We start from the raw sequence: 12,093 nt of genomic DNA, 5'->3' as shown, positions 1-12,093 counted from the left end.
GTCTATGCTGACAAGAATGAACTAAGATAAGACATATAATTTTCAATGACAAATAGGGCAATTGTAATGTGTATATCAGACGCACAGCTTCATGATGATTTTATCCATAAACTGGTATTTGATAAATTAATTTCCTTTCCCGCGAGATACAACCACATGAAGCATGTCTGTTATGGGGCTTTAATAGTTATCTCTATTCTCAAGCTTTACTTTCATTCTCTGGTTTTCTGCATGTCTCCAGCCTCGGAGTCTACCCCCTTCTAGCCGAAAACTTAATCAGAACTTTTACTGGCTATCCAGAGTTATGTGGATGCAAGTCAGCAACCAAATTGTGATATGCTAGGAGGTTATCGATGGCGGGGCTCCCAGTGGCCACCTGTCCGGGGCTTCCTTGTGGTGTTGAACCAACTTAGGTAATCTTGCAGCATGACTGGTTTTTCATATGCCTTTTCCTACTGATTTTTCTTCAGTTTTGGTTGCAATAATGATGTTGCCTCTAGTTTCTCATCCTGTACATGCTGGCCATTCTGTGTTATGTCTTGTTTTGTCTATTCACAGATCTGTAGATTAGATCATTTTTCTTTTATGTTTAGTCTATTCATCTAGATCAATATGGTCCGTCTGTGCAATTTGTTCTTAGCCCATACAAAGTCTCTTATTTTATTTCTTTGTTTTCATTGAGGAGAGCTTTATCCTCTTGCTTACTGCACGAATTGCCTTCCTTTGCTATTTATGTGGTTCAGTCTCTGATATGGTCACATCTTTTGTCTGGTCTTACAGAGTTGGGAGTCCAGGACATACCCTGTGTCTAATACTCAGAATTACAGCTGATTTTGTTTGTCAGATAAAGCATGCCATAGGTATTCTACTTTAGAGTTCATAATTGATATGATATATACTTCTTGCTATGAATCTAGCTTTGTGTATTACTTAGTGTTTCTTGATATAGGTCTGAAGAAACTATGAATTTAGCTATATATACTTCATGTCCTGATGGATGCATGTTCTGCTTCTCAGGTTGTCTTGTTCTCTTATCACGCTCGATTTGCTTATGTGCTGTAGTCCTACTAACTGTCTACAGGTAAACACAGTAAATGGTACCCTTTTTCAAAATAGTGTGTATGGTTTGAAATTTTATCTGATATTTAGTGCGATATAATTTAATTTTTTTTTTGAAAGGAAAGACTGTGAGGCAAAAAGCCCCACAGCAATTTATTACCAAACTCAGCACATATGTACAAAAGGCAAAAGGAAGAGGGAAAAGAGAAAAAACCTACCTGTACAAACTAACCAAAAGATCTTATGTCTACTGTAAGCTGCCTATCCAGGCTACAAAAAAATCATGATACTTTTTCTTTATCCTATGCTTAAGCAAGGATACATCATGCAAGAAATTTCTCTTCCATCCCAGAAACGAAGGCCGTTCTCCTTGAAAAATTTTCCCATTCCTTTGCTTCCATATGCTCCAACATGCTAAGATGACTACCTCCATAAAAAAAGGTTTACCAAATCCTGTCTTAGCTGAAGAGAAGATTGTTTGCACTTCCTGACCAGATGGCCAATGAATTTGCAAATAGTTCCAAACCCTCTGACTATAATTGCATTCGAAAAACAAATGGATTCTATCTTCATATTTTCTCCATGGGCAAAGCACACAATGTGTATCCTCTGTTACTTTCCAATGCCTTCTTTTCAACAGATCTCTGGTGTTCAAACGATCATTGAGAAGTAACCAGGCAAAGAACTTATGCTTCATAATGCAGGATGACTTCCAAATCCATTTGAACACTGGAATGACTGTGACTTCTGCAAACAGTTGCTGATAATATCTAGATGCAGTGAAAGTTTTACCCCAACTATACTGCCAGACATCAGCTGCCACAGATAGAGGAGAACTTGCCATGACCTGTGCAACCTGTTGAAACTCTTCATATGCCTGAGCAGACAGTGGTAAGTGAAACAGCTCTGCAAATACTGGGCAGTCATAAACCTGCTTTGCTGTTAAATTAGGCTCCTTTACATATGAATACAATCTTGGAAACCTCTGCATTATAGGCTGCACTGACCCATCAAACATCCAACTATCACTCCAAAAAAGAAAGGTATCCCCCCTACCAGGCAACACAGTAGATATTGTCCTGAATTTGTCCAAAAGCTTGCAAATATCCTTCCACCAAAAAGAGCCACAGAGCTTCTCAGATTGAGGTACTGAATCCTCATAATAAGCTTGCCAAATCAAATTCACCCAAGGTACATCAGCATGATTAAAAAATTTATCCAGATGTTTCATCAAAAGTGCTTCATTTTGCTTCTGAAAATTGATAATGCCTACTCCCCCCTTATGCTTTGGTTTGCACAGCATATCCCAAGCAGCCAGGGATTGTTTGGGAGTGTCAATATTATCTCTCCATAGACATTGCCTTAAAATTCTATCCAATTGCTTGGTGATGCCAGGTGGTAAGTCCAAAGAGCACAGAAAAAAAGTGGACATGGAAGACAAAGCTGAATCAACCAACTGAAGCCTAGCTCCTTGTGATAAGAAACTAGAGACTGAAGTCAACCTTCTTTCCAAACGAGTTACAATAGGAGCAAGATCATTTAATTTTGGCTTTGTTGTCCCCAAAGGCAAACCTAAATAGGTGAAAGGCAGGGATGCAATCTGACAGCCAAAAGCTTCTGCAAGCACTTTCATATCCTCAGCTGGTACATTAATGGGCACCATACTAGACTTGTGATAATTAATCTTCAAACCAGTAGAGAGAGTGAAGTTGTGAAGCACATCTTTCAAAGCCACAATCTGAGCCAAGTCAGCAGGTATTATTAACAAAGTATCATCAGCATACTGTACAATTGGGAAATCTGGATCATTAACCTCTATAGGCAAAGATATTCTCCCCTCTTGAAGCATATTATTAACCACTGTCTGTAACAAATCAGAACCAAGCACATATAGAATAGGTGACAGTGGGTCCCCTTGCCTGACACCCCTCTTGCAGACAAACTGCTTACCAGGCACTCCATTCAACAAAACAGAAGAAGTACCAGATGCAAGAATATTTTTCACCCATCCAATAGTTTTCTCATCAAAGCCTTTATGCTTCATAACTTGCAAAATCACCTCATGCTCAATTGTACCAAAAGCTTTAGCAAAATCAAGCTTAAGAATAACAATAGGCTTTTTGGAAATATGACATTGATATAAATACTCAAATGTCCATGCCACACAATCATGAATTGTTCTAGACTTTATGAAGCCATATTGATTTTTATGAATACACTTCAAAATTTTCTGTTGAAACCTGTTGGCTACTAACTTTGTAAGAAATTTGATACAAACATTTGTCAAGGAGATGGGCCTGAAATCATTCACTGTCTCTGGTGATTGCACCTTTGGAACCAAAGTGATGTAGGACCCATTAATATTCTGCAAATTCAAAGATCCCTCATGGAATTCTCTGCACCCGCATCAAAGAACTGCTGCTTAACTATGGGCCAACATTTCTTCAAGAAATGGCCATTGAAGCCATCTGGCCCAGGTGCCTTATCTGAGGGCATTTGCTTAATTACCAATTCCATCTCCTCTAGCAAGAAAGGCATAGATATTTCATCCAAACCAGGAACTTTTTCAATAAGAGCAGCAAGATCAAATTGCATACTAATACCCTCAGACATACCCATCCTTTCCTTATAACTGGACCACAACAAGCCAGCCATCTCTGCATGATCAGACACCTGCCTACCATCTACAGTAGTGAGCATGGATATAGCATTTCTTCTGTGCCTCTGTGTGGCCATAGCATGAAAAAACTTGGTATTATCTTCCCCAACCTTGACCCATCTGATTGTGCACCTCTTCCTCCAATAATTGCACTCAATAAGCAACAAATTATCCAAGTGTAACTTCACTATCTGTCTGAAGTTAAATTCAGTAATAAACAAGGGTCTCTGCTCTTCCAGGTTATTGATACGTCTCCAACGTATCCATAATTTCTGATGTTCCATGCTTGTTTTATGACAATACTTACATGTTTTGCTTGCACTTTATGATGATTTCATGCATTTTCCGGAACTAACCTATTAACAAGATGCCACAGTGCCAGTTCCTGTTTTCTGCTGTTTTTGGTTCCAGAAAGGCTGTTCGGGCAATATTCTCGGAATTGGACGAAATCAACGCCAAACCTCCTATTTTTCCCGGAAGGCTCCAGAACACCGAAGGAGACCCGGAGAGGAGGCCCAGGGGCCCCACACCACCTGGCCGCGCGGGCAGGCCCCTGGCCGCGCCGGCCTATGGGGAGGGCGCCCTGGTGCCCCTCCTGCGCCGCCTCTTCGCCTATAAAACCCCTTTCGACCTAAAAACGCAGTACCAATTGATGAAACTCCAGAAAAGCTACTGTAACGCCGCCGCCATCGCGAAACTCCAATTCGGGGGACAGAACTCTCTGTTCCGGCACCCTGCCGGGACGGGGAATTGCCCCCGGAGCCATGTCCACCGCCGTCTTCACCGCCATCGCTGCCTCCATGATGAGGAGGGAGTAATCCACCCCCGAGGCTGAGGGCTCCGCTGTAGCTATGTGGTTCATCTCTCTCCCATGTACCTCAATACAATAATCTCATGAGCTGCTTTAGATGATTGAGATTCATATGAGTTTTGTATCACTATTCATCTATGTGCTACTGTAGTGATGTTATTAAAGTAGTTCTATTCCTCCTGCACAGTGTAATGGTGACAGTGTGTGCATCCGTGTTAGTACTTGGTGTATGCTATGATTATGATCTCTTGTAGATTATGAAGTTAACTATTGCTATGATGGTATTGATGTGATCTATTCCTCCTACATAGTGTGAAGGTGACAGTGTGCATGCTATGTTAGTACTTGGTTAGTCGTGTTGATCTTTCATGCACTCTAAGGTTATTTAAATATGAACATTGAATTGTGGAGCTTGTTAACTCCGGCATTGAGGGTTCGTGTAATCCTACGCAATGTGTTCATCATCCAACAAAAGAGTGTAGAGTATGCATTTATCTATTCTGTTATGTGATCAATGTTGAGAGTGTCCACTAGTGAAAGTATGATCCCTAGGCCTTGCTCCTAAATACTGCTATTGCTGCTTGTTTCTTTGTTTCTTGCGTTACTACACTTTGCGTTACTACGCTTGTTTCTTGTCTGGGCAAAGCACTTTTCTGGTGCCGTTGCTACTACTTATTTATACCACCTGTATTTCACTATCTCTTCGCCGAACTAGTGCACCTATTAGGTGTGTTGGGGACACAAGAGACTTCTTGCTTTGTGGTTGCAGGGTTGCTTGAGAGGGATATCTTTGACCTCTTCCTTCCTAAGATCGATAAACCTTGGGTGATCCACTTAAGGGAAACTTGCTGCTGTTCTACAAACCTCTGCTCTTGGAGGCCCAACACTGTCTACAAGAATAGAAGCTCCCGTAGACATCAAGCACTTTTCTAGCGCCGTTGCCGGGGAGGAAAGGTAAAAGGCACTCACACTTCGGTTCCAGTAAAGATGCTTTCTGGCGCCATTGTGTTTGTGCTCGAAGCTATTTCCTTTAGATCCTGCAATTGCATCTTTTTGTTTCTTGTTTACACTAGTTAGGCATAATGGACAACAATGAGCTTCTTACTTTATTTCCAGATTTAAGACATGGATGGTTTGATCCGAAAATTAAAAAACCCATGGAACATGTTAGCATGAATACTTTGAACACCATTGTTGCTAATACTATGGATAAGTCTAAGCTTGGGGAAGCTAGTTTATATAAAAATAATCTTTTTTGTTCCTCAGCTTTGGAAGAACTATTTCACTCTGATAATGCTTTATCTCCCATATGCGATAACTCTAATGATGCCTCTGATATTTTAAATCCACCTGCTGAAAGTATTCCGTATAAAATACCTATGAAAATTATTGAACGCGTTATGGATAACCGTTATACAGGGGATGGAACTGTCCACCCTGGAGATCATTTATTGTTCTTGCAAGAATTATGCGGTTTATTCAAGTGTGCAGGTATTGCTATGGATGAAGTAAGGAAGAAATTATTCTCTATATCGCTGTCTGGTAAAGCGGCGCATTGGTATAAATTACTGGATAATGGGGATTCTCTTGAATGGAATGATATTGTGCCCCGGTTTTATTCTAAATTTTATCCTCCTCATGAAGTGCATATTGATAGGAATTATATTTATAACTTTTATCCTCGTGATGGAGAGAGTATTTCTCAAGCGTGGGGGAGACTAAAGTCACTAATGCTCAAATGTCCCATTCATGAGCTCCCCCGTAGTGTTATTGTTAACAATTTTTATGCGAGGCTTTCAGGACAACACAAGGACTATCTGGATGCCTGTTCGGAGGGATCTTTCACAAGCAAGGAAGTTGAAGCTAGGTGGGATCTTCTTGATCGGATTGAGGACAACGCTGAAGGATGGGAGAACAACAAAGGTGAAGAGTCAGGTATAAATTATGATTATGAATGCATTGAAGCTTTTATGGATACTGATAAATTTCGAGATATGAGTGCTACTTATGGTCTTGACTCTCAAGTTGCTGCAAATCTTTATAAAGCCTTTGCTTCTCATTTCGAATTGCCTAAAAAGAATTTTGATAAGTATCATGAACCTTTTAAAGAGGCTTGCATGAAGGATGAAATTGTTGTTAATGATTGCAAAAAGCATGTTCAAACTCCTAAGAATGCTATTTCCTATAAGCATGTTAATTTTTGTGGAATACATAGACCCTGTGGAATTAATCAAATCGAAGATGAATATTGTATCCACCATATGAATGAAAAAACTAGAAAGTGGTCTAGAGTTCTAGATGATCTTGGTAAAAAAGTTTGTGCCCTCTATCCTTTTATTTGTGAAGTTTGCCATGAAGTGGGTCACTTTAATTTTCAATGCTCCTCCAATGATAATTTGAACCCAATGAGTGCTGCAAATTTGTATTGTGATGATGAAATTACTCCTAATCAGCATGATGAACTTACTTTATTTTTGGGGTGTGAAGAACTGTCGAGAAAAATCTCTTTGTTACATATGAGTGATCTTGATATTGATGATGTCCTGCATGGGTGTTTTTCTTATTGCATTAATAATAGCCATACAAATACTTACATACAAAATATTTTAGAAGATGACACCTTGCCAAAATATGATAGGACCGCTGTGTGTTTTCAACTAATTAATGAAAAGGAGGGATCCTCCCAAGTTTCTTCTATTGTTTCTGAAAGTAAATCAGGTTATGCGGACAAGCCACCCTTCAAGCCTCTTCCTCCTGAAGAAGGGAATGAGGAGAAGGAAGAGAAGAAGAAGAAGAAGAAGAAGAAGAAGGGAACGAAGAAGAAGAAGAAGAAGGAGAATAAAAAGAAAGAGGTAACGACACATCCCCGCGTGAATGAGATAACGCTAGGTAATCGTAAGTATGTTGATCCTAATGATTATTATGACAATGAATCTGAATATGATGATCTTCCTATGCCCTTTACATACATTAGTGATCATGATTTGAATGAGCACACTACTTTTGATATTGCAAATCTCTGGGAAACTAATTTTGAAAATGATGATGATAATTGCCATAGTGTCAGTGCTATCCATGCTTCCTCCCATAATGATATAGAAAGCTCTAAGCTTGGGGAAGAGGTGTTTGAAAATCCTTTTGCTACTGATCATTATGTGTTTGATACATCTCCTTCTAATAACAATTATGGTATGGACACAGATAAACCAACTGTGAAAGATAACTATTCTATTTCTTATGATGACACTGTGCCTCCGACCTTTGATGATTATTATAAAGAATGCTATGATATAGGTTATAACTATCCTTATGAAACTTGTCATAGTCATGATTGGATTACCAAAAACAATTCCCTTAGTACTTGTTTACCATGTTCAAATTCTTGATAATAATCTTGCTCCAATTACTGTTAATGAGAAGAGCTCTTCTTATGCCAAAATTAATGATACTTCTATGCATATGAACCATGATAAGAATGTTTTAAGTGATGGGTATATTGTAGATTTCATCGATGATGCTACTGAAAGTTATTATGAGAGAGGGAAACATGGTTATATGCATCTTAATAATATTAAGTTTCCCCTCTTTATGTTGAGAATCTTGAAGTTACTCGTGTTTTATCCTCTTATGCTTGTCACTTTGTTCTTCATGAATTCATTTGTGTACAAGATTCCTTTGCATAGGCAGTGGGTTAGACTTAAATGTGTTTTGAATTTGCCTCTTGATGCTCTCTTTTGCTTCAAATTCTATTTCTTGCGAGTGCATCATTAAAACTGCTGAGCCCATCTTAATGGCTATAAAGAAAGCACTTCTTGGGAGATAACCCATGTGTTTATTTTGCTACAGTAATTTTTTTTTAATATTTGTGTCTTGGAAGTTTTTTACTACTGTAGCAACCTCTCATTATCTTAGTTTTGTGATTTGTTGTGCCAAGTGAAGCCTCTAATCGAAGGTTGATACTAGATTTGGATTTCTGCGCAGAAACAGATTTCTATCTGTCACGAATCTGGGCTGTTTTCTCTGTAGGTAACTCAGAAAAATATGCCAATTTACGTGCGTGTTCCTCAGATATGTACGCAACTTTCATTAGTTTTTAGTTTTCTGATTTGAGCAACGGAAGTATTTATTAAAAATTCGTCTTTACGGACTGTTCTGTTTTGACAGATTCTGCCTTTTATTTCGCATTGCTTCTTTCGCTGTGTTGGGTGGATTTCCTTGTTCCATTACCTTCCAGTAGCTTTGAGCAATGTCCAGAAGTGTTAAGAATGATTGTGTCACCTCTGAATATGTGAGTTTTTGATTATGTACTAACCCCTCTAATGAAGTTTATGAGAAGTTTGGTGTGAAGGAAGTTTTCAAGGGTCAAGAGAGGAGGATGATATACTATGATCAAGAAGAGTGAAAAGCCTAAGCTTGGGGATGCCCCGGTGGTTCATCCCTGCATATTTCAAGAAGACTCAAGCGTCTAAGCTTGGGGATGCCCAAGGCATCCCCTTCTTCATCGACAAATTATCAGGTTCCTTCTCTTGAAACTATATTTTTATTTAGTCACATCTTATGTACTTTACTTGGAGCGTCTGTATGTTTCTTGTTTTTGTTTTTGTTTGAATAAATGCTTGTGTGGGAGAGAGACACGCTCCGCTGGTTCGTATGAACACATGTGTTCTTAGCTTTTAATTTTCATGGCGAAGGTTGAAACTGCTTCGTTAATTGTCATATGGTTGGAAACGGGAAATGCTACATGTAGTAATTGGTATGATGTCTTGAAAAACTTGATACTTGGCAATTGTTGTGCTCATGATTAAGCTCTTGCATCATATACTTTGCACTTATTAATGAATAACTACGTAGAGCTTGTAAAATTTGGTTTGCATGATTGATCTCTAGAGTCTAGATATTTTCTGGTTGAGGTGTTTGAACAACAAGGAGACAATGTAAAGTCTTATAATAGCTACAATATGTGCATATGTAAGCTTTGCTGCACCTTTTATACTTGAGTTTGCTTCAAACAACCTTGCTAGCCTAACCTTGTATTGAGAGGAATTCTTCTCATGCATCCAAATCCTTGAGCCAATTACTATGCCATTTGTGTCCACCATACCTACCTACTACATGGTATTTCTCCGCCATTACAAAGTAAATTACTTGAGTGCTACCTTTAAAATTTCTATTCTTTAACTTTGCAATATATAGCTCATGGGACAAAATAGCTTAAAAACTATCGTGGTGAAGAATATGTACTTATGTGTCTTATTTCTTAGTATGTTGCTTGTTGAGCGGTAACCATGTTTTCTGGGGACGCCATCAACTCTTTTACCTTTGTTGAATATCATGTGAGTTGCTATGCATGTTCGTCTTGTCTGAAGTAAGGGCGGTTTTCACAATCAAATGGTTTGAGTATGCATACTGTTAGAGAAGAACATTGGGCCGCTAACTAAAGCCATGATTCATGGTGGAAGTTTCAGTGTGGACAGCTAATCCTCAATCTCTTATGAGAATAATAACTGTTGTTGAATGCTTATGCATTAAAGAGGAGTCCATTATCTGTTGTCTATGTTGTCCCGGTATGGATGTCTAAGTTGAGAATAATCAAAAGCGAGAAATCCAAAGGTCACGAGCTTTCTCCTTAGACCTTTGTACAGGCGGCATAGAGGTACCCCTTTGTGACACTTGGTTGAAACATATGCTATGCAATGATAATCCGTGTTAACCCAAGCTAATTAGGACAAGGTGCGAGCACTATTAGTATACTATGCATGAGGCTTGCAACTTATAAGATGTCTTATACATAACACATATGCTTTATTACTACCGTTGACAAAATTGTTTCTTGTTTTCAAAATAAAAAGCTCTAGCACAAATATAGTAATCAATGCTTCCCTCTGTGAAGGGCCTATCTTCTACTTTATTGTTGAGTCAGTTTACCTATTCTTTCTATCTTAGAAGCAAACACTTGTACCAACTGTGTGCATTGATTCTTACATGTTTACTTATTGCACTTGTTATATTGCTTTATGTTGACAACTATCCATGAGATATACATGTTACAAGTTGAAAGCAATTGCTGAAACTTTATCTTCCTTTGTGTTGCTTCAATACCTTTACTTCGAATTTATTGCTTTATGAGTAACTCTTATGCAAGTCTTATTGATGCTTGTCTTGAAAGTATTATTCATGAAAAGTATTTGCTATATGATTCATTAGTTTACTCATTATCTTCATCATTGCTTCGAATCGCTGCATTCATTTCATATGCTTTGTAATAGTATGATCAAGGTTATGTAAGTAGCATGTCTGATGCGGGCTAAGCCCGAGGGTGTGCCCAATCTTCACGGTTTGACCCGGGTGAGTGTGATTGCGGAGGGGGATTCACGGGGAAGTGGATGAACGCGAAGAACACGATACAAACACACGCACACACACAATCGGTTTGTCCTCGTTGGCCCGAACCACCAACTCGATAGAAGTTGCAAGGGAAAAGACCTTTCGGTAGAAGTCCCGCAAAAAGATCGACGTATCGAGATCCTATGAATCTAGAAGGGCGAAAATACCAAATCGATAGAAGTGCAAGCAAAAGATCCAAAGGATAGAAGTGCAAGCAAAAGACCAACTTGATAGAAGTCGCCAAAGAGATACAATAGGATTCGATCGGAGCCCGGGTGGTACAATAGGAATTAACCTAAGGTGGGGGTTTCCCAAATCCACTAAGGGATAATAGAGGCATAAGCCAATTCATCTAAACATCATCTCTCCCTCATGAAGGTGGGGGTAGGTGTCTATTTATAGGCAAGGGGATGAAGGGGTAAGTTACAAGCCAAAGGGGGCTGAGATCTGGCTGAGGTTCGATGGGGCGGAAGTTCCGGCTCCTGAGGGCGGAAGTTCCGGTCGGGCGGAAGTTCCGGCCATCAGGGGCGGAAGTTCCGGCCACAGCTCTGCTGTGCGAGCATCTTCAGTCTTGACAGTGTCTAGGCGGAAGTTCCGGCGATGTCGGGCGGAAGTTCCGGCCTGGAGCGTCCAGCTCTTCTTCCTCCTTCTCTTCCATGCCTCCATGACATCGGCCTTGCGTCCTCGGGTCTCCATGGCATCCTCTCTTCTCTCCGTACTTGTCGTCGAGTTCCTATCATCAAGATATGTCGGAGTATGAAGTAGTATATCGTCCCAAATAGGCGATTCGAGGCACGCGTAAAGGAGAAGATTCACCTTAGCGTGCCGTCTTGGCGATGAAGCACATGATGCGGTGAAGACCGAAGGTCGGGCTGCATCATCTCCCCCCACTTGAAAAAGAGTCATCCTCGACGATAAATCTTCATGAATGTATAGAGCAGGTAGATGACATGACCGCTTGAATGTCGCTTCACTTGTCAAGAGCCCTATCAATAGCACAAGAAAAGCCAAGCAACACTCAAAGCTTAGCCAATGTTCCACGGGTTTAGCAAGATAGCGCAAGTAGAAGGAGGTCACCTTAGCAAGATGTCGGTGTGCTCTTATGGAGAGATCTTGGGTCGTCGAAGTATGTGGGCGGAACCACTCATTGACGCTCATCCACAAGTCGCGTGTACCTTCA

The 12,093-nt window shown here is 39.9% G+C and overlaps 1 protein-coding gene across 1 annotated transcript; it reads right to left on the bottom strand.

The window, feature by feature from the left end:
- Positions 1-1,628: 1,628 nt before the first annotated feature.
- On the bottom strand, positions 1,629-3,795 carry LOC139837826 (uncharacterized). The gene is made up of 5 exons (XM_071827118.1): positions 3,568-3,795; positions 3,338-3,424; positions 2,582-3,175; positions 1,799-1,936; positions 1,629-1,703 (listed from the first exon to the last, which is right to left on the bottom strand). The coding sequence occupies exons 1-5, from the start codon at positions 3,793-3,795 to the stop codon at positions 1,629-1,631; spliced, it is 1,122 nt and encodes a 373-aa protein (XP_071683219.1).
- Positions 3,796-12,093: the final 8,298 nt, after the last annotated feature.

Source organism: Lolium perenne, chromosome 3, assembly GCF_019359855.2.
Source record: "Lolium perenne isolate Kyuss_39 chromosome 3, Kyuss_2.0, whole genome shotgun sequence".
NCBI classification, from domain to species: Eukaryota; Viridiplantae; Streptophyta; class Magnoliopsida; order Poales; family Poaceae; genus Lolium; species Lolium perenne.
The sequence above is the reverse complement of the archived record's forward strand: the minus strand, read 5'-3'. Positions and strand labels throughout refer to the sequence as shown.

Bases quoted from the DNA above. Each gene is read 5' to 3' on its own strand.
- LOC139837826 (XM_071827118.1), bottom strand. From the start codon at position 3,795: ATGGCCACACAGAGGCACAGAAGAAATGCTATATCCATGCTCACTACT. The intron at 3,425-3,567 runs GTAATTAAGCAA...TTGAATTTGCAG, and splicing joins TGCTAGAGGAGATGGAATTG to AATATTAATGGGTCCTACAT. The intron at 1,937-2,581 runs GTAACTCGTTTG...CTGTCTGCTCAG, and splicing joins TAAATGATCTTGCTCCTATT to GCATATGAAGAGTTTCAACA.